The 26,429-nt window shown below is 34.9% G+C and overlaps 5 protein-coding genes across 8 annotated transcripts; 3 read left to right on the top strand and 2 right to left on the bottom strand.

The window, feature by feature from the left end:
* Positions 1-977: 977 nt before the first annotated feature.
* LOC116020897 (uncharacterized protein PAM68-like) lies at positions 978-1,822 on the bottom strand. The gene has a single exon (XM_031261462.1). It carries the CDS (start codon positions 1,705-1,707, stop codon positions 1,153-1,155), a length of 555 nt encoding a protein of 184 aa, XP_031117322.1. The 5' UTR covers positions 1,708-1,822; the 3' UTR covers positions 978-1,152.
* Positions 1,722-6,071, top strand: LOC116020896 (snRNA-activating protein complex subunit). The gene is made up of 12 exons (XM_031261461.1): positions 1,722-1,828; positions 2,602-2,658; positions 2,775-2,943; positions 3,340-3,395; positions 3,687-3,753; positions 3,833-4,030; positions 4,286-4,374; positions 4,484-4,574; positions 4,767-4,871; positions 5,095-5,220; positions 5,324-5,581; positions 5,717-6,071. The coding sequence occupies exons 3-12, from the start codon at positions 2,797-2,799 to the stop codon at positions 5,996-5,998; spliced, it is 1,419 nt and encodes a 472-aa protein (XP_031117321.1). The 5' UTR covers positions 1,722-1,828; positions 2,602-2,658; positions 2,775-2,796; the 3' UTR covers positions 5,999-6,071.
* A 640-nt stretch (positions 6,072-6,711) lies between these two features.
* Positions 6,712-12,225, bottom strand: LOC116019995 (dnaJ protein ERDJ2A-like). The gene is made up of 11 exons (XM_031260417.1): positions 12,119-12,225; positions 11,331-11,556; positions 11,137-11,232; positions 10,837-10,957; positions 10,636-10,742; positions 10,304-10,512; positions 9,547-9,724; positions 9,348-9,467; positions 8,811-8,897; positions 8,577-8,687; positions 6,712-7,940 (listed from the first exon to the last, which is right to left on the bottom strand). The coding sequence occupies exons 2-11, from the start codon at positions 11,514-11,516 to the stop codon at positions 7,011-7,013; spliced, it is 2,145 nt and encodes a 714-aa protein (XP_031116277.1). The 5' UTR covers positions 11,517-11,556; positions 12,119-12,225; the 3' UTR covers positions 6,712-7,010.
* Positions 12,226-16,529: 4,304 nt separating this feature from the next.
* Positions 16,530-20,706, top strand: LOC116020094 (protein SGT1 homolog A-like). The gene is made up of 10 exons (XM_031260568.1): positions 16,530-16,796; positions 17,141-17,210; positions 17,372-17,502; positions 17,736-17,883; positions 18,592-18,688; positions 18,793-18,858; positions 19,251-19,392; positions 19,894-19,973; positions 20,059-20,163; positions 20,359-20,706. The coding sequence occupies exons 1-10, from the start codon at positions 16,637-16,639 to the stop codon at positions 20,464-20,466; spliced, it is 1,107 nt and encodes a 368-aa protein (XP_031116428.1). The 5' UTR covers positions 16,530-16,636; the 3' UTR covers positions 20,467-20,706.
* A 1,745-nt stretch (positions 20,707-22,451) lies between these two features.
* Positions 22,452-25,145, top strand: LOC116019173 (trafficking protein particle complex subunit 1). 4 transcript variants are annotated; one of them, XM_031259308.1, is made up of 6 exons: positions 22,452-22,586; positions 22,826-23,062; positions 23,337-23,451; positions 23,886-24,004; positions 24,609-24,669; positions 24,855-25,145. In XM_031259308.1, exons 2-5 carry the CDS (start codon positions 22,839-22,841, stop codon positions 24,658-24,660), a joined length of 510 nt encoding a protein of 169 aa, XP_031115168.1. In that variant the 5' UTR covers positions 22,452-22,586; positions 22,826-22,838; the 3' UTR covers positions 24,661-24,669; positions 24,855-25,145. The 4 variants fall into 4 exon arrangements, with proteins under 4 accessions (XP_031115168.1, XP_031115171.1, XP_031115169.1 ...); XM_031259311.1 differs by having other exon boundaries at positions 22,462-22,586; positions 22,833-23,062; XM_031259309.1 differs by having other exon boundaries at positions 22,571-22,690.
* Positions 25,146-26,429: the final 1,284 nt, after the last annotated feature.

Here is a 26,429-nt window from a genome sequence, read left to right as displayed (position 1 = left end):
CATTTTTTTTAGTACCTAACACTGAAAAATCCAAAAAAGACTTCCAACCGTCATTTTATGGGTTTCCAAATGGACCCTTAATTCATTTATGCACTTTAGACTGCATTAAAGCGGTGAGATTAAGTGATTTAATATTTTTAAAATAAAAAATGTTTTCTTTTAAATTAACATATTTGTGATTGAAATGGTGAAGTTAAAGTGAATGTTGGTGCTAAAAGGAAATACAATCAGGTCTTTACAACTTTGCAAAAGGGATAGCTACTAATGAGTTAGGAGACTAAACATGAGTGCCCCGCCCAAGAGGTTGCCATAGGCGTCAATGGGATGTGCTCGGTCGGCTAGACTAGTCGGCTTGGGGACAATTGGAAGGACTAACAAAGTTGCATGATGGTTATGAAATTAATGCAGTTGATTGTTGAATTTCCTCTCAATAATAGAGACTTCAATGATGACCGTCACTCTATTAAATTCATATTTAATAATTTGTAACATTTAAGAGGTCTATTTATCAATCATTATTGCATGGACCAAAAATAAAAAGTACATTATTTTTGTACTGAAGGTACATTATTGTTATACTGTAGGTACATTATTTTAGGGTACATTATTTTTGTACTGAAGGTACATTATTTGATATATATTGTCAAATAATGTACCTACAGTACAAAAATAATGTACCTTCAGTATAAAAATAATGTACTTTTTATTTTTGGTCCACACAACTGTGTGGACTATGGTCCATGCAATAATTTGCCGTCTATTTATTATGAGCATAATAGGTGATACAGATTCATTACAAGTGTTAATTAGGCCCATAATAATATCAAAGTCCAATCAATTATGACAACTCTTTATTGGACATGTGCAAATATGGTGAATTTTTTTTATTTTTTATTTTTTTTAAAAAAAACGGTGATATTAATAGGTGTACAAATATGCGGGTAAAAAAAAGGTTCCCTTTTCTGGCTATTCTAAGGTAATAAAATACTTTTTTCATTCTCTAATTATTGCAATTGTTACATTTCACTATTTGTAACTTCTCTTGGTGGTTGTGTACTTGTGTTGGTCCTTTTGTAAAATTAACACTTATTTCATAGAAAGGCAAATGGACGTTTGATTACATAAAACTATGAAATGTACATAAAAATTTGATTACTTGTTTTGATCATCATCTTCTCTCCACATTTCAGCCCAATTTCTCTGAGCTTCTTCAAACCCTAGAGCAGATCCTTCCCTATCAGAAACCCAGCTCGCCGACAGAGCCCCATAGGCAACTCCAAGAGTCGACGCACTGAGAAACACGAAAATCGTCAAAATCGGCACCCAGTTAGGCACGTCCCAGATCCCTCGCTCCTTCACCGTGCCCAGGATTTGCACCAAAACAAGACCAGTCGCCATCGGAGCTCCCACGTAAAACAATATCCTCCTCGTGATTCTGTTCCACACATCCTCCGGCAATTTCTCGTCCTCGTCCTCGCCCTCCTCGTCGCTGTCGGCCTTCCGCTTGCTTTTCGTGGCTGGGGCCCCGCCGAAGCCCTTTGCGGCTTTCGCTTGCAGTTTCCGTGCTCTCATCCGGTTGAAGTTTGGATTCTTATTCGCGGTTTCGTGCGGGAGGAGGGAGATGCGTTGAGTGGATGGGATTGGCTTTGGAAGGTAGAGGAAAGGGTGTTGGAGAGCGATGAGAGTTTTCATGGCTTCTTTAGCCATTTTAGTTTCTGATCAGAGAATTGTGTGTTGTGAAGTATAAAAACGCAGCCTTATCCAGAGAGATGAATCATGAATGGTTCTTGATGTGATAAAGTTATACCGAATATACCTGTTGAAGATGGTTCGTAAAGATATTTTCTAAGATTTTTTTTTTTTAATGATCAATTTGGTGATTTTTTTTTTAATGATCAATTTGGTGATTTTGTTGAAGGGTGATTTTTTGGTTGTTTTCTAAATTTTATTTAAATTTTTAAAATAATAATTTTAATGGAGTGATTGCCATGTCATTATTAATTAGAAAAAATTGTCAAATTTGATTTAATTGTATGATTTTGAAATGTTCCAAAATCATGTTATAATTATTTTTTTTTGGGTTGGACGATCAAATTGCATTTTAGCGTTTAAGTTGGTTTTTATTAATTTTTGTTGTGCATGCTCATCCGGTTGACCCGTTCAATCTTCTAATGTTATATTGAATATTCTAATCTTATTCGGTTGACCCGTTCTATTAAATCTGGATTCTGTTGACGACTTGACCTCTTTTATCAAAAGGTGAGTATTCATTTTCGATTTTAGTTCAGATAGTTTAACTCGCCCGATAAGCCCGACAACCTGAAATTTAGGGTTAGGGCTAACCCGAATTTGAGAATAAAATAATAAATTAACCGACAACACGAATCTGATAAGCCCGACAACTCGACAGGGCTAGCCCGAGGACATCTCTAGGTATGTCTGTTTTTGCGTACGACGCCGTTTTCGTATCCTTTTTAAGGAATTCTTTCTCAAATTTACTTGAGCCCTAAATTTTTTGGCGCCTCTTACTCAGTTCCTCTTGACGCCTTCTCCCTCTCCCTTTAGTCTTTCGGTTTTCTGATCATCTGCTGTTAGTTACAGTTCGTGTTGTGGATTTCAGCCTGCGATACAAACGATTTTATAATCGCCATCTCTCAGGTACCTCCTTTCTTCAATTTCATTGAGTACTGTATATGCATTTGGTGAAGTCGAAAATTCTGTTTTGGTGTCCTAGGTATTCTCTCTCTGTTTTCATATTAACCTCTTTGTTCCAGGGTTTTCCATTTCATATCCTAAATGGGTACTGCATCTCTGGATTTCGATGTTGGGGGAGACGATCCCAATGTGTCAATTCCCCGTGGTGGCCCAATTTATGTTCCGGACATGGTTAGTGCGCTCACAAGGATTCCAGATTTTGAATCCTCTGTATTCCGTGAACTTCAGGTATGAAGCGTCTTTAAGATTATATTATGTGTGGAGTATGTGTTTTCGATTCTTATCTGAAATTTGTAGGCCTTATCCCTCCTCTCCCAATCATTATCAGGTTCATTTTTTCATTTTTAGTATACTAAAGTTTCAAGTTCATTTTTTAAAGCTTATTTTTTTGTGTAATTAAAAGTTCATTATTTGGTATACTATCTAAAAATGAACTTTCAGTATATTAAAACTGAACCTTCAGTATGAACAATTATCTATGGTCTACATTGTAATGTGGACCATGGTCCATGGTATAATTTGTCCGCCTTTCTCCAAACCACTATTGATAATGCAGATTTTTTATGTTCCTTTTGATGCTTTATATGATAGCCTGTACTAAGATTCTTTATATATTTAATGCAGAATCTTAAGGAGGAATTATGTTGTGAGTCACTTGAAATGTATGATGATGAAATCTCGTAAGTTTTTCTTATCTTGTTTTTGCTTTGCTTAGCTACTCCTGGGTTTCTCATTCTGTTTAATCTCTGATGCTTTTGTGTTGGACTTGATTGAGGGGAGGAAACTTTCCTTTCCTTTATTCTATCTTGCTTCTTTATATTTCTACACTCCACTTGAGGCAATTGTTGCCCTTCTTAATATTGAATGATGGAAAAAACTTATTATTGCCCATCTCTTAATCTCTTATTCTGTCTATGTTCTTCCCTTTGTTCATGGCTGTGGACTGACTTTGGCTACACAATTTCCTAAAGGGTAGAAGAACTCAAAATTATAAAGGAGGAAGACCTGGTAAATAGGGCATTCGAAGAAGCATTCATGGTATATAATCTCAATTTCATATTTTCATTAGAATACACATGTTCAGTTAGTTTGACAAGTTCCCCCTGGATGCTGGCAGGGTGATGAGTTGAGAATAGACTCTTCATATCCTATACTAGATAACTCCGTGTCTAATGCTGCTGCTTCAGAAAGGTCTGAGAGAGAATTATGTTCTTCAACTCCCCATGACTCCTCAACTGGGGTTTGTAATAGAGCCTGCCATAATAAGAAGTCAAAGAAAAACCATTTCAGTAAGAGGAAACAAAATCCTGTTGAAGTATGCTGTATGCTCTTAATTATTTTATGTTCCAGCTTTTGTCATATCCATTTATTTTTAGTGTTGCACATGGGACATTAAGCAGACAAGGAAGAGAGTGGTATAAAAACTACTCCTTCAATTGCTGCATGTTTCTTTATCTGATTGGAAATTTATTTGGTTTGTATATTAAAGATGTGATTACTCCTTTCTTTATTTCCTTTGGGGATAAAATGTGGTCATTTATTTGATTATGTCATCCTTTTACGTATCCAGGAAAGCTATATTGCTAAGGTGGAGCAACTTGCAAGAATTAAGCATAAACAAGAGGAAGATAAAGCAGCAGCGAGATTGCATTCATTCAAGTGAGCATTTTCTAAGTTAAAGTTGATTTGCACCTTATCCGTTGCAGTGCTTTTTGACAACTCGATGTCATTTATAACTATTAACCTCTGGATGTGTTATTTGTTTCAGTGGTAGTTGTGGGACTATGAACTCTGCACCAAAATCCTCTGAGAAAAGTGAGAGGATCACATCACTCAAGTCCATAAGTTCGTCCAGAAAGGTTTGTTTGATGAGTCATTTTACTTTTGTTTTGCTAGCTTTTAACTCTTAATATTTCATTCCATATTGCATCAAGTAGATAGACTAGTCACCAATCTTTTAAGCCCAAGCCATTATTGGCCTTGGTTTCAAGATCACTGTTTAATTTATTCTACCTTATTGCTTTTCTTATATTTTGTGCTCCTTAAAAAAGGTATGCCAAGTCAAGTCATCTAGTTCAAGAGCACACGTTCCTATTCAATTTCCAGAAGTTGTCCTCTGTGTAGAGGTTTATCGTAGCAGAAAGCCATTAATGAAGGTAATTTATGTTTGAGCCACACTACTATTTTCTTGAAAACACTAGTAAAGAGACATTTAATAGTTATGTTAGATATAGCTATTTAATTTTTGTTTCCATAATCCTATCCAAATACACTAAAAAACAACTACTGATGTTTATAAGCTTAAGTAAATTATCCAAAGTGGGTATGTCTTTGTTTTGTTTTATCTTCTTTCATTTGTGACTAACAAATTGTTTGCAGAGTCAAGAATTTTTGGTCCTAGGGCAGCAAAGTTTGACTGAAGTCAGAGACCAGATATATTGCATTATGGATGAAATTATGAGAAAGGCTGACAAGGATGATCCTTCTGGCTACTTTCTTATAGAGGTAAATGAATGACTTAACATTACTGCTTGTTTAGAATACAGCTCTTCTTCAGTCTTGGCCTAAGAAATATAGCTACATTTTTTAACTGCTATGAATTTTTCAGGATTTATTTTGCAATGATTTAAGGGATCCCCATGCTACTGATTACAGTAAACCAATACTTGATTGGCTTGAAAATTCTACCGAGGCAGTTGAAAAATGGGAATGTATCAATTCAGGTGAGCTGCTGCAGAAGCAGAAAGCAGTTTTAGGCAATAAATCAGGACTGCGATTGCCTCGCTTTAGAGCTGTTGAAATGAAAAATATGCGCTTTTGTGACTTGAGATTTCGAGTTGGTGCAGGATATCTTTATTGTCATCAGGTACAATGCCTCATTTTTCATTCTCCCCAAGAACATATAAATGTGGTCTCATCACAGAGTGGCATTTTAGTTTTGTTGATAACAACTAAACATTTCCGTTATGGAACTAATTTTGCTTTTCTTTACCTGCTGAAGGGGGACTGCAAGCATCTAATTGTAATAAGAGATATGAGGTTGATCCATCCAGAGGATGTTCAGAACCAAAGTGCTTACCCATTACTTACATTTCAATTAAGAGTGCGGCTTCAAAAATGTTCTGTCTGCAAGATATACAAAGCCGAAAAGATGACAGTCGACGATAAATGGGCTCCTAAAAATCCTTGTTATTTCTGTGATCTTTGCTATTACATGCTCCATTATGTGAATGGATCTTTGCTTTATGATGATTTCTCTGTATATGATTATCTCCAAGATTAACATGGAATTGTAAACATCAATCATTCATTTTCAGATTATTTATACCTTTTCAATAGGACATTTTTTCTTCTAATCTGCACTTCATTGTTTGCAAAAATATGAATTGAAATATTTGTAACAGTCTCATTCACATTTGAGTTGATTTTACACCAAAGAACTTTGTATTGTCCACAAAAGGTGAAATTCCTTGTCCCAAGTGTCTCCACACCTTAACCCGATAGAATTGTGGAGGGGTAAGTCACTGTGACTCAACGGACAATTAGATAGGAGGACCAATGCCTTGTGATTCAGCGGTCCATTAGAGATGATAATATCGAATGTGTAATGATACTATTAGTAGCAAATTATACCATAAACCAGGATCTACCTTGCATTGTGAACTTTTATTGCAAAATAATCTTCAGATTCTGCACTTGCAATTGACACATTATGTACGTGTAGTAACTATTTTTATACATGTACACAAATTGAAGACACATCATATTATAATTAGAGATACATAACATGGTAACTACAAACACAAATTGTTAATTGTATGTACAATATTGTTAACTGCAGATACATAACATGTAAATCAACATCTTATGTACAATATTGTTAAAATATTATGTGCCTTCACTTAACAAGTTGTGTCCTGATAATACTAAATACAATAAAACATTACAAATATAGGTGTACCTAATAACATGGCATAGTGCAATAGAAAATCCCTATGATAATAATATTCATTTCAAACAAAATGAGCACTGTAGTAATGAACCTTCATTGCAATTGTATTTCAGTATATTGCAGTCATTGATCTCAGTATAGAAAACTCTATAAAGAACAAGAAATGTAAAAACACCATGACCACAAAAGTTTGGGTTCCAGGTTTGTCAAATACTCAACATTGCATCATGTCTTGGTGAAGATTCTAAGTATTTCAATGAGAAAAAGCAGGAAGATTAAGATTAACTGTCCCATTTTGCGATCCTCATCTAAAGTCAAGGTAGATTGGCGGAAAAATCATTCCCTAACGGTTCTTCCTTCGAGTAGTTCCATTGGCTTTGCCCTTTTTACCTGTAATTTGTCTGTCAACTTCCTCTTTGCCCTTTTTACCTGTAACTTGTCTCTCAACTTCCTTTTTGCCCTTTTTATCTGTAACTTGTCTGTCAAATTCTTTGCGCTTTTTATCTGTAACTTGTGTGTCATCTTCCTCTTCTTCGTCTTCTTCACTGTACTCGCTCTCAACCTCCTCCTCCTCGTCATATTCATCTTCATCAGTAGCATCTTCGTCCTCGATGTCATCAGGAATATTCTGTTCTCCCTCAGCCACACGGCCAACCCGAGTACCAGTCCTGTTCCTTCTTAATACTTTAACCTTAACGCTCACCGTGTTGTCACAGCCTAGCCATGAATCACACAACAAATAACTAGTCAGGTTATAATTCCCTTCTGCTGGGGCTTGGATCTTCCCCATCACTAGTCGGGACCCACTCTTTACTCGTTCAGTAGCTTCTTTGACTGCAGCGCTGATTTCCTTTGCATCTGCGCCTAAAGCTTCCATTTTGTCTTCAACTATTTTCGAAGCAGCAGTTACTGCTCCAGCTTCGTCCGTGAAGTTAACCTTTTGGGAAAGCCACACGTTATTTGAATTCGCATCTGCGAGTAGAAACCAGAAATTTTCCTCCTTGGGGAATGGATAGTATGGATTATGGGGGAGGGCACCAATCAGACCGTTGGCCCGTTTTAGCATCACCCAGGCCTGTACCGTAACAATGTCTCCCTCTTGTATGCCCTCCTCCCCTTCAGTCTCGCAACTGACATCAACTGTGACACGAGGCATCAGTTCCAGTACCTTCTCAACATCTTGCACTTCGGCAGCAGATAAGCCGGCAACCTCCGTGAGCAGCTCAGCACGTTCTTGAGATGTCATGTCTCGGAAGTCCTGGAAAGTGTGGGCCTACCACCAGCAAACATCATTAAACAAGAACCAACGAATAGCTGACACTCTTCGAGTGATGAGAAAGTTCTGAACTTCAATAGATTTTCATCAGATGGAAGAATGAAATGTAAAATTCTTTGCCCTTAACTCTATCTATTTCTAACCTTACAAAAAAGAACGACAAAAAATATTTTCCTTCCAGTATTCAGAGCGGAAGAGTTTTCAACATCACACATATAGTCACATATCAACATACAAAATCCCCATCCTAATGCCCTCGGGACTCTTAAATCTACGATGCTGAAAGCTGCTAGTGATCTTCAAGTAGCCTAGTGCATGTTACTATGGTACAACTTGACACTCGCTTATTCTTTATTACTTTTCCCAGTATCATTTTACAAGGAAAACAATCAAGACATTAAAGAAAAATCATGTAAGTGACTAAGTGTGACTTGTTGCCGAACAACACTTGATTTCTCCAGCACTACATGTTTATTGGTTCAAAGAGAATGGTTTCTCTACTAGAAACAATCTAAAATCAAAATGCTTGGAAGCTTCGGTTTAGCAATTTCACAAATGAGATATCATAAAGTAACAGTAACAACAAACTCAGCATTTTGGAACCAATAAATAAACAGTGAAACACTAGCTTACTTTCTGCGCTATCTTTTCAATAACTGTCTCGCTGAAATGTGGAAGCTGCAAGAAAGGAGCAACACCTTCACTAGATCCTCGAGTAGCTTTCCTTGCACTAAGAGGAACCGCCTGCATGATCCAAGGTTCCCTTTAGATCACAAAGTCAAATACAAGCTTGACTTTATCTTTCAGAAGATAGTTTAAAATATCGAAGTTTCAGAAATACTCCCATAAGGGTCTATAACTTGTAACCTGAACAATACATTGGGAAAGTTCAACAACTCCTATTGCAGGTCTCAGCCATCCATGACCCTTAGAGGTGCGTGGTAGATTAGCCATCTGCGCATAGCAAATTACAAGCAACGTGAATGAGAAGCAGGTCTGATTCATATATAAAGTAGAACAAAACTCAAATGTAATGTCATGACAGGTACAAAGAGCTGCATAGCCATAGGTTTGATGCCTCAACAAATTAGGACACCCCATCAGGCCTATATAAAGACAGTTTAGTCCCAGCTGAGCTTTTTAGTCGGGATAAGGCAGTATCAGTTTAAATTAGCTAGAGGTTTCCCATGAGAGAACATGAAAAATTACTCTGAAAACAGAAGCAGATGAAGGGCCCTTATCTAGCATGGTTAAAGAGAACTATTGTATCTAACATTTGCGGTTTTGTCACTTTTAAATAAGAAGCCACTTAGGTGTTTATGGCAAATATAGCATAGAATGCTCCACGATTTACTAGCAGGATTGGGCAATTCACATTGCAATAAAAATTAAAATCCAAGTTACCACAAATAGCTCTTCTAGAAGCCGAGGGGCAAGCTGAAGCACATGTTTGTAGTCTCTCTGCAGATCTGGGGATAAAGTCTCTGCTTTGCGAGTTAAATGTGCCTGAATCAGCAACTCAGTCTAAGAAGAAAAGGAAAGAAAAGTTATCTTTCAGTAGCGGATAGTTGATTAAAAGTCCCCTGTAACAATAGCGCATTACCTTAATCAGTGACGGATGTTGTTTCCAATATTTCGCTTGTTCCTGCTTTGCATTCTTGCCATCCAAGTTCAGCTCTCCTTTCACGACTGAGAAGAGCTTCTGGAGGGGTTCATCATCAGATCTGCGAACTGGAATCTCCATGTACTCAGCAGCCTTAATGAAGACTTCCATAATTTTGCTGAAAGTTCAAGGTGATTACGGGGTATGAAAGTCAAGGTATATATCATGCAGTACGTATTTAAAAATTACCAACAAACTATCCAAAGAAACATCAAAGAAAATATAATCCAATATCAGGGGAACAATAATAGTTGATTGCAAAAGGAGTGCAAGGAAAACCAAACGAAAAAGAATGAATGGTAATCCTTGTGTATAGTATTCAACTTAAAAGTTCAGTAGATATAATATCCTCAATTTAAATGCCATTTATATAGATATTACTTTTAACAAAATAATTCAGAACTTAATTGAACAATATGTAAATATGCATCTGCATATCAGCACACAAACAAGGCAACAAGCAACTCAATTTACTTCATTGCCATTGTGTGCATCAAGCATATCCAGAAAGTAGTAGAACCTTACTCCTTAATGATGAATTAAAACAATATAGGTTAGCATTAATAAATGCAAATAGAGATAATCCTGAAGGCTAAATCATGTTACCTAAGATTAAGCAGCTTTCCCAATATGATATACACTAGGAAGAATAATATTTAGAGAATTTAAAATTTCATACAGAAAGACCATACTAAACCTTGGGGCCAAAGAAGGCTTCACTGAGTTAAAATAGGTAGACAAGGTTTCACGTCTGACATTTCCAGAATATTGTGATGATCTTGACAGATATATAACGCCAATAATCAATGGCAACAGAATCATTCCTCCAAGAATCCAAATTAACAGTACTCCACCAGATGCACCAGCAAGCAGGAATTCAGGAAGAGCTATTCCAACTTGAAAGCCCTATTAGCAAGACATGATATTGTCAGTTTGATGTGATTATCTCTGGTTTTCACAAGGCAAAGGTATCTGTTTATCCACATGAATAAGATGAGCTCGAGAGCAAATGCAAATGAGGCACGTTACCTGTCTACCATCAGGATGCCCATATTTTTCAAAATTCTCACGGGAAATTGGATCTGTCAGAGCTTGGTAGGCTTTGGATATATATTCCACAAAATACTTATTGGCATCTGAAATTTTTAAGGAAAGTGAGAAACTACTTCTAAGCACGTGCCACTTATATAAACAATCATTAGCCTATACAAAAATAGGAGATCTGCCAACCTGGGTCGGGATTTTTGTCAGGATGGTACTGAATAGAAAGCCTCCTATATGCCTTCTTTATTGCTGAATCTGAAGCTCCAGGTTCCAGTCCAAGAATACTGAATGGCTCAAACACTTGAATCTGTGTCAGAATAAAACAGAATGCTATCAATAAAGATATGCAATATTCAGATCCATAAAACCATTGATTAGTACTGTCTGCTAAAAAATGGATCTACTCAATCACATCTAAGGGTAAGCTGTAAAAGAATCAATAAAATGTGGTCTGAAAAAAATTACTATAACAAGGTCAACATTTACCTCACTCCTAGATTGCTTAACCGAATAAGCAACTAGGCCAACAATCAACCAAAGCAAAATCAAGGTCACATTACTGCAGCTTAAGAAGCTTGAGATCTGCAAAAAAGTTTACTCAAGTAAAATAATTGGATAATTATAGATACATGTCACACTCACTAAGAATAAAGTTGAGCTCAGTTGCAAAAGTAACTGACCCGCTGAGAATTTGATTTGCGATATTTTCCAGATCGTGTGCACACAGAACACTCACAGTGGATGTTCCTTGTACTCCTCGTAGCAGCACGGAAAATCTTGAGCACCGTATAGGGGACTAAAGGCAGACCAATTACAGACAAAATGAAAATTGGGAATAATGCACTGTTTTCTTGGTTATCGGCCATCAGAACCTTCTACCTGTAGATTCTATATGGATACTATAACCTGCAAAAATGGATTCTAAAGCATCAATCAACAGAACATGAACAAATTACCAACTACTACATGGCTGTAGTTCCAGATATGTGACTATTAACAAATATTGAAGCAATGCTGAAACATCAATATGCAAATTAAGTTATTATCAATAACATAAAATATTCACCACCATAGATAAATTTAATCAACAAAATCCATTCAACTGTGAGTAGCGATTAAAGCAATTAAGGTAATTCACATCAATCAGTCAAAGAGATGAAAGTCAAAGCAAAACAGGCAATTCAAAAGGGAATTGAAGGGGAATTTAGGGACTTCCTCAAAATTTTTAGGGGCAAGCATGATTTTTTCCCACAAAAACAGTAAAATCCGTCAAAGAATGAGTCTTTTCACATGCAAATCAAAGGGCAAAAAACAAAACATCCAGAAAAATCAAGACCCATTTTCAATTCAGTCAAATAAACTAAGCATAAATGGGATTACAAATCATTTACTGAACAATTAAAAGCGTCTATGCTAGCGCAAGAAAGGCAGATTGAAATTCTCGAACTAATGGGTATGCTGCAGATACCTGAAATTTGAAGAGAAAAGATCTGGGTCTTCTTCTACGACCCAAAGCTTGCATCAGTGAGAGGGCGCCAACGTTAAATATTGATTAAACAAGGAGCTAGTCTCCCCTATGAAATATGAATTAGGCAGCGACACTGTAACGTAGGTGACAGTGTATATTTTGCTTCTTTTCCAAATTTAGCCCTCAAGTCGATCGTTTTGCCACCATAAATAGTGATGGCAAATCCGTCCATCTAAATTCTGAACCTACATTTATTAACTATACACGTATGACAATTTTAGTAATAACTAGGGGTCACCGATTGAGGTAAATTATTGTGTGAATTATGGTCCACAGTGGATCATAACATAAAGTACATTTTTTAAAAATATAAAGTAAAAATTTGTATGAGACTGTCTCATGAGTCTCAATTCGTGAGACGGGACAAATCTTTGATTAATAATGTCAAAAATTCGACTCATTAATCAAATATTTGACCCATTAGTTAAAGACTCAACCCGTCTCACGAATTGATACCCATGAGAAGGTCTCGCACAAGTGTTACCCTATACTAAAAGTACATTATTTGTCAATGACATGTAGTGACTCTCACAATGGGAGGTCATTAGATCGAATCGAGCCTCAGTGGTGAAGGTGGTATTGACTCTTTGTGCTTAAACAAGTTGAGAAAGTATATACGAACAGATATTACAACGTAATAGAGTCAGTAATACTAAAAAAAAGTACATTATTTTTGTATTGAATAACCATTATTTGATAGTATGGTCCACACAATAATCAATCGATTTCTAGGTTGCTCCAAAATAATATATTTATAGATTTATTTATAACTTTTAAAAGTTTAAGGATCTAATTGATTTTTTGAGTAAAGTTTCAATATGTTGAGAAAGTATAGACGAACAATTGTACTAAAAAAAGTACATTATTTTGTACTGAATAACCATTATTTGATAATATGGTCCACACAATAATCAATCGATTTCTATGCTACTCCAAAATAACATATATATAGAATTTTTTACAACTTTTAAAAGTTTAAGGGTCTAATTAACTTTTTGAGTAAAACTTTTAACAGGTTGAGAAAGTATAGACGAACAATACTACAACGTAACAAAGTCAGTATTACTAAAAAAGTACATTATTTTTGTATTGAATAACCATTTTTTGATAGTATGATCTACACAATAATCAATCAATTTATAGGCTGCTCCAAAATAACATATTTATATATATTTATTTACAACTTTTAAAAATTTAAGATCTAATTGACTTTTTTAATAAAGTTTATGGATATATTTGACCATTTTCTCATTTTTATTTTTTATTAAATAAAAAGGTTTTTACTCATTATTATATTCAAATATTTTTAAAATATTCACACTTTTAAAATCATATTATCGTTCTTCATTGTATTGTATATAATATAAATATAAATTACGTAGTAATGCTTTCATATAAAAAAATTAGTGCAAGCTATAATTATAATTAAATATTAAAACATCATTATTCATCTAATTATAGTACACATGGAAATATTTAAATATAAAAGTTTTTGTTTATGACAAAGTCTATAATCGTTAATCGAAAGTGTAAACAACGCTAGATATATCAAGAGTTTGTTTGATACATCATGTGAGAAATTTTTGTGTGCTGAGAGGTCATAGGTTCAGAAGGTTGAGAAAAGTATGTATGAACAGATACTATATTGTAACGGAGTCAATAATATTCAAAAAAAAAAAAAAAAAATCCTTTCACCTATGACTATGCTTGATAGTCAATCTTGAACATGTTTTCTAAAGTGTTTTTTTTTTTTTTTGAATACTACTAACTCTATTACAATGCAGTATATGTTCATAACTATTATTGAGGCTCGAACCCACCACCTCCCGTATAAAGGAAAGAGTTTGATGCCACTGGACCATAAGGTCCTTGACATGTTTTCTAAAGTATTAAACCCACTAAAATAAGTCTTAGGCAATTAATCATTTAAAATTTGGTAAATTAAACCATTTTAGTACAAAAGTTAAATTAATGAAGAAAAGTAAATATCTAAAAACATAATAAGTTTTAATCCGGCTTATATGCCCATTTTGTTTATTAAATTATTTTATATATTATGCTATAATAGTTGTACTATATAATTTATTGGACAAAAATATCTCCACCATAATAATTATTAAATTTTATATAATAATAGCTTGATAGGTAGTTTGAGCAAAAAGTTGTAAAAGTATGATTTTGTTTATAGATTAATAAAATTTACATGCAATGTAGGGTCCGCACAAATTTCAATTAGAGGTCCAAAAGCAAATAAGTAAAGAACATTATCATTAACCAAAATAGTTGTTTAAATACAAAACATATTATAAATCTAAATACAATATTTAACAACCATTACAAACTACGAGTTTATACTAAACTATGTTGTCTTATATATTAGAATATTTAATTCGTATGATATTTTTCATTTGGTGCATTATTAAAAATGTCCTTTTCAAAATAGGACAAAACAATTGTTTAACAAATCATCTCGTTCGATTGTGTACTGAAGTCTTTAGAATCTTTGTTGCATAAAATGTTATTTCAACACTAGCCATTGCAAATAAACATAAAGAACATGTACTAGCTAGGGCAAATAACTGATAAACAACTAAACAAGTATATCACTTGCCAACTTTCAATATATATATATATATATATATATAGCACTTGCCATCTAGAAAGTATAGTACTTTCATCAATGCTTTTTTGCGTATAAGAAAATACAATTGACATTACTACTTTTTGCATATAAGGTAAAAACATTTGATATTTGGCATTCATCACATACGACTGATAAATATACGGTCCTGTTTCGTAAATGAGGCTGATTGGGTTGGCTGTTTGAATTAGAAGGTATGATTTGTTGATAATATTAACTGATTGTATAAAGTTGTTTGATAAATTAGTTGTTAGCTGATAGCTGTTTGGTATAATTTCTTTTCTCAAAAAGCTAATTGAAAATACTGCTTTGAGTAGCATTTTGAATTTTAGCATTTTGGAGTTACAAAAAGCTTATTAACCAAACAACTAATAGTGGTCAAATAAGCCAAAATTGGCTGATAGGCTGATTATTTACCAAACAGGGCCAACATGTTAGTTGGGAATGTTAATAAAATGACAGTTGTGAAAAAAAAACAAAAGTTTTAAAACAATTATCTTTTACCCCTCTAAGTTGCTAATGTTTTATGGAACAAAGCAGTTCTTCATATTTTTGTTCAGTCTTTGTAATAAATATATATAGTATGTACTAGCTTAAGGAGTTAGTTCAATGAGCCTACCGACAGACTTAAAGCGTTGAAGATTGAACTAGTCAAGTGAGATAGTTTGAGATCATGTCCAAGACCGTTATTATGTTGATCTTTTTAGAGACGGATATTTAAACCATATTCCTTCCTTCTCCCATAGAGGTTTATCATGCATTACATAGAAGAAAATCAAGATACATATAAATGCGTATATGTATCAGCTTAGGCTTTTATTTGAGCTTAGGCTGTGTATATATATAGAGGTTGAACACACACATATATATATATAATATATAAACATAAATGTGTAATGACTTTTAATTGAGATGAGACACATACTTCAATTCTTTTGTCTACAAAAGACAAAATCTCTTGTCTTTACCCCGATCAAACAGAATTGTAGAGGAAATGAATCACAATAATTTAGTAATTTATTAGGTGAGAGCATTAACGTTTGATGTTTACAAGATAATGAGTTGAGATGGAGCACATGCTTAAATTGGTTTCAGAGCCAGTCTTATACCAAAAGTCATGAGTTGAAATCTCTGCATCACCTAATATCACATGTTACTTGAAATTCATAAAAAAGTAATCAAACTACTATTTTAAACGTTTAGTTGAGATGCCTTAAAAAAACATTTAATTAAGATGAAATAGATGCTTCAATTACTAATATGGTGCGAAAGAGCAATTCTACATGTACTTCCAATTCACAGTCCCATTTTTTACTCCATATGAGTTGACATGCTTTGATTGATCAATTTAATAGGGAGCCATTATGTTTGCTCATTCTCTTTTTTCATCATCCAATCAAATTTAAACACAATTGGGAGTAAAAGTTGGGAGTATGATTTTGGGAGTGCATCTAGCATTTTTGGGTGCGAAATCAGATCTCTAAGTTGAAAGTACATTACCATTCCTACCACGATTTCTAGAACATTCCTATCACGCCATGGGAGTTTCAACTCGAGTGATATTATTCTCTAAAGATTCAACTCTCAAGAATGACCTTTGAGATCTCAATTTGCTTTCGTTCCACCTTCCGAGTAATTGACCATAATAACCCCCAATAATTGCTGGCCCTATTATTATATTTGATATATTCTCTTTTATTAAGTCAAGTCAATCCTCGTCGCTTGCAAGTACTCCGTTTTGCTATCGTTCTAGAGTGTTCTGTTCTGTGTTCTTTCTCTGCTTCGCCGTCCGTAGTCGAGTGCCGACGGAAAAATCCATGGCGTCTGATCTGGAACGCAAGGCTAAGGATGCCTTCATCGACGAATACTTCGACCTGGCCGTTGATCTCTACTCTCAGGCCATCGATTTGAGCCCTAACAACGCCGAGCTCTTCGTCGACCGCGCTCAAGCCAACATCAAACTCCAAAACTTCACCGGTATCTTTTTCAGCTTCTCTCTCGCATCTGATAAGTAAGGAATACGACGAGAAATATTCTCATTGAGTGACGGCAGGAATTGACGATAGTCTTACTTTTTTATGTTCGATCTTGTTAGTGTGCTAGTGAAACTATGATGTTTCCATTTGATGATTTCCTTAATTGAAAATTAAAGGCTGTTCCTTAAGTCATCATTCGTTTATTCTAGAGCTTTGTTGCTGAGTTTCTGCTATGAAGTTGTATTGTTTATTATGCTAATCTGTTTAATCTGATGGTCTTTTGTGTTATTTCAACTGTTTTGGTGGTTAATATAATTCATTTGTATTGTGTTTTTTTGTGAGCAGAAGCTGTTGATGATGCAAACAAGGCAATAGAGTTGGATCCCTCAATGGCTAGAGCATATTTGCGTAAAGGGTGAGTTCTTTTTTCTTATATGTCTGGATGGTTGTCGTTGTGTCTGCCCTCCTGCACTTTCATGTGTTGGCTGGTGGCAAATTCTGGAATGAAGGGAGCATACTATTTTATTTTGTAAGGAGTGTTTTTGTTGCTTCTTATAAACTTGCTTCTGATCACAGCATGGCCTGCTTGAAACTTGAAGAATATCAGACTGCCAAAACAGCATTGGAGGCAGGGATTCCTTTGGCACCAGAAAGTTTGAAGCCAAAATTCCATGATTTGATTAAAGAATGTGATGAACTCATTGCAGGTGAAGTGTTCTTGTAAAGCACATATGTACTTGTTTCTCATTTGTTCAATTTAATTCCTTTTTTATTGTATATTACTATAGTGCATGAAGAAAATAGTTTTTGGGAATTTAGGATGTATATTTTCAACACTTTCAGAAGGCATGCTTTTATCTAGTGGGAGGTGCTTGACATAATTTTGCTAATTGTATTTTTATCTAACAAAGATATGGATCTTATTGGTTTCTTCATTCAGAAGAAGCTGGTGAACAAGTTAAAGTGGAGGCAGCCACAACAGATGTGGCAATCCCGCCTGAATCAGAGTCATTAGAAAAACCGCAGGATGCCCAACCAGCTTTTAATTTATCCTACCAGGGGCAAACAACTGTGAAGCCAAAATATAGGTTTTTTCTTCTTCCCTTTTCTTTAAAGAGGATTTTTGGCTTCAAACATGGGAATGCGGATTTGATATTTAGTAAAAGTAGTAAAAGTAGTATGACTTTTTGGTAGCAATCTAGAATAAAGAATAAATTGTAATTATTTTTAAACCACAAGTAATAATAAATTGAACATTAAATTATAAGAAATATCATTCTGGAGGCATTTGAATCTGATTTCTTTACCCTGAAAAGAATTTGAAAACAAACATCACTATTACATTTAAATTTCATTTCCCCCTCAAAAGTGATGAAACAAACGGTCCCCAAGTTCTCATACTTGATTTGTACGTCAATATTCGATGTATGCTCTAACTTATATGCGATGGTCATGTGAGATTATTACTTGTTGATTTTGTTGACACAATCTTCTCTTAAAATTTGAGTTTTATACTCAAAAGGAGTTATGCTTATATTTTCACCAATATATCAACTTCCTTCTGGATTATGTACTCCTGGATGGAAAGAATATGCTAATAGTGAATTTGGTTGTTGTAGGGTGGATTGCCAAGTTATTTTGAGGGCTACTTCTTAGTTATTTATGTATGCTTGAAGTTCTAGTTGTTTAGATTTTGCTTCTCTTATGTTTACTGGTTCATTCATGCCTGACAGAAACTTTGAATCTATTGTCCTGTATATTATAGCTTTCTCTTTTTATTAAAAAATCTTCTGTAGGCATGAATTCTATCAGAAACCAGAGGAAGTGGTTGTTACTATATTTGCCAAGGGCATACCAGCAAAGAATGTTGCCATTGAATTTGGTGAACAAATAGTATGTTTGTAGTTTATTTCTTTGAGATCTATAAATTTTCCAATTTTCTTCTAGAGATGAGAAATATTAATTTCAAACTCTTGTTTCTTTGCTGTAAAATACAGCTTAGTGTTACAATTGATGCCCCTGATGGAGATGCATATACTTTCCAGCCACGGTTGTTTGGCAAGGTGATATGACTGTTTCATAGTTTTGCTTTGTTTTTAAATAATTTCAAGAACATAACATTAAGATTTCTGTTAGCTACTCATGTTGGATGTCTGATTGTGTAGTTAGATGTTCAATTTTAAGAACCTCCCCATAAGGCAACCACATCCAATGCTGAAATCTATAGATGGATTTAATACTTTGGTGGCTACTTGTGCCCTTAGGTTTTTGTTCAAACCTTGCAAACTGTTAATATAATTTGTTGATAGTACATCATTATTTATTTCTCTACTGTAGTCTTGATTTTATTAACTCTATGGAATTACTGTATGTTTTTGTGTCACCTTTAAATGGAAGCCCCTAAGAGGGCCTAAAAAGGTGCTGATGCTGTTCTTTCTCTTGTGGTTGCAAACAGATTATTCCCGAAAAGTGTAGATATGAGGTCATGTCTACAAAAATTGAGATCCGCCTTGCAAAAGCTGGGGCTATTCATTGGACATCTCTAGAGTTTAGTGGGGATATTGCTGTTGTGCAACAGGCAGCTGTTGTGCCATCTGGTAGGTTTTGTTTATCAACAAAATTTGTAGGCTCTTGTTATTACCAAGTTGGTCTCTAAAAGAATAAAATATTTGAGGTTCAATATATCAAAATGGCATTTGTTCTGTTAAATGGTATGATTCCTATTTTTAGTCAATATTTCATCGAAGTAGGGCAATTGTGAACATACTTATTGTATTGCAGAGCTTGAACATCAACTATTTTAATTAATTAATTTACATTTATCTTCTTTCTGTGCCTGTGGCTTGAGGGATGAACCTGAAGATCTGTCTCTACTTATTAAAAAGATAATGATCTTTGCTGCACATTTTGGTTCATGTTCTTTTTCTTTTTATATGTTCCCCTTATAAGTTATGAGTTTGCATCATCTAAAAGTAATATGCCTCATTTAGGAAGTGCATTTCTGCAATGGCGCAGGGGATTCTTTGATTACTGTACTAAGATATTGCCTGTTAGTTTTACATGTGAGGTGCTCATGTTCTACTTTTTGCCTTTTGTAGTGACCCAAAAGCCTTCTTACCCTTCCTCAAAACCTAAGGGAAAGAACTGGGATAAACTAGAAGCTCAGATGAAAAAGGAGGTAGGTATTCCAATTTCTATTTGACATTGATGGGCCATACAGGCCAAAGAGTTATGTACTTAAATTTAACCATTGATTACTTCAGGAGAAAGAAGAAAAATTGGATGGTGATGCCGCTTTAAACAAATTTTTCCGAGATATATACCAGGATGCTGACGAGGATACTAGAAGAGCCATGATGAAATCTTTTGTAAGGCCATACCAATTTTAATAAACATATACTCCGTATCTTTTTTCATTGAACTTTTTTTTATTTGTATAGTGTGTATTGTGTGTTTGGTTTACAGGCCAATGAGCTTTGAATGGGTGACATGCTTGGTTTTCTTATAACTTGGTATTGTGTGTTTGGTTATCTAATGAGAATTATACATGTATTCTAAAACAGGTAGAGTCAAATGGGACGGTGTTGTCCACAAATTGGAAGGAGGTGGGATCCAAGAAGGTGGAAGGAAGCCCTCCGGATGGCATGGAGTTGAAGAAATGGGAGTACTAAAGTGTATTCTTATAGTATCTGGCTTGTTTATGAAATTTCATTTTTGGTTTTTAGTTTCTTGGTTGGGTTGGAAATTGGAATTGGCCTATAGTTTGTGAAATGTATTTGTTTTCCAGTCATGCTAACTTGTATTGTGAGTTGATCTTGAACTTGCCTTTTAAAAGTTGTTTTGGACTGGTAGACTTGGGATAAAATGTGACTTGCCTTTTCTATCTATGCTCACCAATTCCTTCAAGCAAATTTCTCTTTGCACAAGAAAGAGCGAAGAGTTTTACTACGTGTATTCCTTATTTTTATTCGCTGATGTAGTAATTGATGATTAGTTATTTTTATTTTGTGGGTTTCAATAAAAATGTTAGCATCAAAATTTGGTGAGAGGGAATAAAAGTTGAGAGTAGGATAGTATTTTTCTAAGAGTTAATACCTGATTTGTCTATTGACTATAGAGAGACGTTATGGAGTTGGTTTTTGACTTTAATTTTACACTAATGTTTTTTACTTCAAAAATTTTTAGTAGAAGAGAGCAAAAGAAATTACATTTTGAGAAAAGAGATGTAACGATAAAATTTTTAATGAATAACTAATTGTGGTAAATAAACTTAAATTTAAAAATATGATTAAATGTGTTAAATGACAATACATAGTACATACGTAGTGGGAGTTATTGACTCGTCAATAACACTTAAAAAGAAAGAGTAGAATATCTATTGCACTTGCAGGCTCAATTGAATTTTTGCTGCGGGGCGTGAAAAATCTGGAAAAAGAAATCATTTGTGTCATTGTTGGGATGCTCTAATACCATGGCTTCCCAAGGTGATTATGATATGTTTTGTACTATGCCACTTCCTCTATTCTAAAACAATATTCTTTTTTTTGGTGAGGGGAGGGAGCCCAGGGGCTCCAGAAAAACTAACGAAGTCTACTGATGGCAATTCCCATGGAGTCCCGAGCTAAGAGGGAAGCCAAGCCGTCCGGCGGAGAGACAAGGGTCGTGGTACCCCACGGGGCTGACTAGCCCAAGTTCGCAAGAAAGTCAGCACATTGATTGCCCTCCCGAAGGATGTGAGTCATCTTGAACGTATGGAACTGTCTGATTAAGAACTTGCAGTCCGCAATGAGCGTGTTCGCTGTGTGGGAGCTGGCGGAGTCGTGAGCTAAAGCATTTACAACCGCTTCTGAATCTGTTTCAATGATGATGGAGAAGCAACCTGTATTCGTTGCCAACTTCAAACCTTCTCGTATCCCCCATAGTTCCGCAATGTAACTGTTGGCAAGACCGATCTTCGTTATGAAACCTGTTAGCCAACTCCCCCGGTCATCACGAATAAGGCCACCTGCGCTGGCTATGCCGGTTGGAGCTTTCCGCGCGCCATCAGTGTTGATCTTTATGGTGCCATGGGGCGGGGGCGACCAGTGAATCCAGAGCTGTTTTGCAACCAGGGGGCCGTTCTGTTTAAGGAGAAGATGATGAGCCTCCTGGGTCTCTTTTTCCGCTACCATCAGAATGTACGCCGTCGACCAGGGCACATAAATGCATGTTCTTAGTGCAATTCTCTCGGTTCGTAGAATATAATTTTTTATAATGTTATTTATCTCTTTTATGTTATTTGTAAACTATTTAACAAGAGTAAAATTTATTCAATGGACATTTTTGAATAGTGACTACAAGTTGTCCTCCTCACTTAAAAAATGCATGATATTTTGTGCGGTTGAATTAGATATATTAATAATAAATAATTATTCGTGCGGGAATTGAAAATTGTGAACTTAATTAGAAATTCTTGTTCATTTAATTTACGAAAAAACTTGTTACCATTACTAAAAGTGCTGTATAAAAGCTTCGTATCATACTCTACAAATCAAATAAGAAATTAAATTTGTCAACTATTATTATTATATAGTTTGATGATATCTTGACTTCTCGTTATCATTTCAAATGGAATGGACACAAGATTATAAAGAAAAACGAAATTAAATTTAGGCAAGAAAAGAAAAAGAAGAAAAGTTAAGTGGGTAAATTGCATTTATTTCCTTTTCGGTTGGGCATCGCTTGCGATTGTGTTCACTCTTGCATATTTCCGTCTACGACATTGCTGAATTGCTCGAGCTCTTGTCTTCAGGTAAACTCTGCTAGTCTTCTTCCCAATTCTATTCACACCTGATGTTATATTCTTTTCTCGAAGAGTCATTTGAGCTCTGCAACCAATTTTGTAAATCCTTGAAGGTATATATAAGATCCATGAATTTTAATTCAATCCGAACACTTCACTTTCCGCTCTTAGTAATTTGTGTAAAACAAGAATCTTTCCGCTTCTTGAAAGCCCTGTTGTGGCGTATTGATTGAGGTTGATCTGGCTAGGTTTCAGTGAAGGATGCAGTTCTTCGGAGGATCAGAGATCAGCCCGTCGCCGACTCCCCCGACAGCGTCGGGAAACAATGCCCATATGTTGTATGTGTTCAATAGAAATGGAGTGTGCTTACTTTACAGGGAATGGAATCGCCCCCTTAAGACTCTCAATGCTCAGCAGGATCATAAGCTCATGTTTGGTCTCCTCTTCTCTCTCAAATCCTTAACAGCCAAGATGGATCCTACAAGGTCTGCTTTTCTTTCTATAATTAGTAGTTTTAGGGGCAAAGAATTTGAGTCATCTTCTATCTCCAGGTGTACAAAAATGAACAAGTGTTTGCTATGTTATACTGGGGAGATTCATGATTTCACTCACATGTTATAATTAGTAGTTATATGGTTATTCAGAGGAGAGTGAATCAGTGAATGCTAAGTCTAATGGTTATTCTTGTAAAAAATAAAACAATTGATTTACGACCGTTGGACTTCTTTTTCCTCATTATTTTGTTGTTATCCTGGGCAGCATTGAGAAAGGAAATCTTGGAGTGCCACAGTTACCTGGGCAAGGTTGTTCATTTCATAGTTTTCGCACAAATACATACAAACTAAGTTTCATGGAAAGCCCATCTGGGATAAAGGTTGGTTTGTGTACTTTTTGTTAAATTTATTGTCACTGATGAAGCTTTTTGAGTGTCAAAAAATATCAATATTCTAAAATTGTTGGATCATTAATATTGTTTTTGGAAAAACAACGGTTGCTCCAGCTTAAGTTAATATTAAGTATTTAGTTTTGAAGGTGTATCCTGATTGTTGAATTATTGTAAAATGTAAAATGGAAAATACAAGACACATTGTTATCCTCTTTACCTTTAGTACATATAATAGTTGCTTTTGATGGGTGAACCAGCTTGGAGGAATTTTTGATTGGCTTATCACTTTTTAATCTTAGGTATAGTTTTCATTGATTGGCTTACCTGTTGCCTATATATTGTTTTCCTTTAGGACTATTAGGATTTTCTGTTCAATGTCCAAAAGGATTTAGAGCATTTGCTGCTTGTACAAATTTGTGCAGATCATCCTTGTTACTCATCCAAGGACTGGTGATCTAAGGGACTCCTTGAAGTACATTTACAACTTGTATGTTGAATATGTTGTCAAGAATCCGCTATATTCTCCTGGAACGCCTATTAAGTGAGTGCTTCATATATTTATTGATAGTTCAAGACTAGGTATGCTGTATGAGTTGTCTACTTATCTATGCAATGTAAAGCTTAGCATGTTCCAATACACTGGCGATTCTTTAACATAAGTTGCTATTCTAAAATACTCAGATGCTTTGCTAAACTTTCTTAAGAATCTGTTGTATTAACGAACAATATTTTTTACTTTAAAGAAATCACAAAAGTGTGGACTTGTTGCATGGAATAAGGACTGTACTTCAGATGTGGCTCTGTACTTAGAAATTACATTTTCACCCACCCCCATGCTGCAATATGAAGAAACCTGTTCACATCAATAAATTACGAGTAAAGGCAATTTTGAGCATAGCAAAACTTGACATGTATGATTCTAGAAAGCTGTGCCTAAAAAACTTGTTGGGATTCTTGACATCTGCTAGCTTTGAACTCTGTTTTGCCAGCGTGGAACTCTCTATTGTTAATTGGTTATAACATGCACGCTTTTGGAATGCTATGCCTTAAGATTCTTGTTGGGTTAGTTGACATTTGATGATAGATTTGAACTCTGTTTGCAAGTCTGAAGTCAACTGATGTTATTTGATTATCTGTTTCTGTAGATCTGAGCTATTTAACAGTACACTTGATCAGTATGTGAGAGGCCTTGGATGATATATCAAGGTATTCAAAACCAATCTTTTCTCTATTTTGTTTATCTTTTGAAGTTATTCACAATGAAACAGCGTCCTCCTCCGGAAGAAGAAAAGAGCATAATCAAACCTAAATGCTGTCTTATTTCCATGTTCCTTTTTGAGCATATGATGGTTTCAGTTGGATATTGACTTGGTGATATCATACAAATGCAGATTTCGAGACTGAAAAGTAATACTCATGTTTCATCCTTGAATTCTGATTAGCGGACATGCCGGAGAACCATGATTGCTTTAAGAGCATACCATTTTGGTCTTGTCAGTTGTCAGAGCCATTGGTTCTTCACTTCTGTGTTCTTTATGTCAGTAGGACTCTTAGAACAAACATAATATTACTTACTATTGGTTCAAGCACAAATTTTCTGTTCCTTGCACACATTTCCTGAAATTTGTGTATCAAATTTGTTTGATTATGGATTATGATATGGCCCCATGTATTCTCTAGTACCATGGCTAAGAATAGCGGAACTAGCTCAGTTGGTTCAATCGATTATCTTAAAATCTTGTTCCAGCTCCAGTGAAGAGTTCGAATCCCATTGAGAACTTGGGGATCATTAGGATACCTTGACTGATTAAAGTAGATGTAGACCTTAGAATTAGTCTAATGAGATACATAATGTATTAAAGAAAAAAGGCCTGCTTTTGAACTTTGAACATGGGTAGAACATGTGATATGAAAGATTGAAGGAGAGTGTTCAGAGCTGGTGTTTCCCTTTTCTTCCCTTGAATTATTTATTATTAATATTAATAGGGGAAAATGGTCAAATAGGCCCCTAAATTTTACACCAAAAGTCAATTAGACATTTTGAAGATAAAAGTAGAATATCATTGTGGTGTGTTTCTTAACATTGAGTGGTGTAAACCCCCCGGGAAGACGCGACCACGTTTTATATATATATATATATTACCTTTCTCCTTACTTTACCTTATATTGTTATGTCACGTTACGCGAGAGCACATCTCAATTTACAACAATACTTAAATTGATTTTTTTTTATATATATAAATAAATATATAACAAACATCACGCTATTGATAATGTAGCAGTCAAATTGATATTCTTAGCGTTTAAGTTAATAAGTCAAATTTCTAACAGATATTTTCTTGACATTACGAAAAAAAACAAAAAGTTAATAAGTCAAATTTCTAGAATGAAGATAATCTATAGAAATTTCCACTACTGGTTACAAACTTCTATCAATTCCATTAATGCCACCAGAACAAACTTAGCTTAGGTAGTTGAAGACCCACGCAACGCGCTTTGAATATATGGGCACTCTACTAGTCTACTCTTTCTAATTCAAGTTTTAATTCCATTTTTTGTCCTAGATTTATAGGTGTCATTCCACTTTTAGTCCTCTTTTATCAAAACATCCACATTTGGTCATAGTATTATTGTGGCATGACCATTTTTGGTCCTCTGTCAACAAAATTGTTGAAATGTCGTTAAATACAATGGTTTTTCAATCATTTTTATACAAAGTAAGTTTTACCCCGTTATATTTTTGAAAAATATGTAATTGAAGACCGAAATGCCATTGTATTTAACGACATTTCAACAATTTTATTGATGGAGGACCAAAAATGGTCATGCCACAATAATACTAGGACCAAATGTGAATGTTTTGATAAAAGATGACTAAAAATAGAATGCCACCTATAAATCTAGAACCAAAAATGGAATTAACTCTTCAAGTAAACATCACTTATGCTTTGCATTATAATCTTAAC

The sequence above is a fragment of the Ipomoea triloba genome, chromosome 5, assembly GCF_003576645.1.
Source record: "Ipomoea triloba cultivar NCNSP0323 chromosome 5, ASM357664v1".
NCBI classification, from domain to species: Eukaryota; Viridiplantae; Streptophyta; class Magnoliopsida; order Solanales; family Convolvulaceae; genus Ipomoea; species Ipomoea triloba.
Note: the sequence above shows the minus strand (reverse complement) of the source record. Positions and strands in the feature narration are given on the sequence as shown.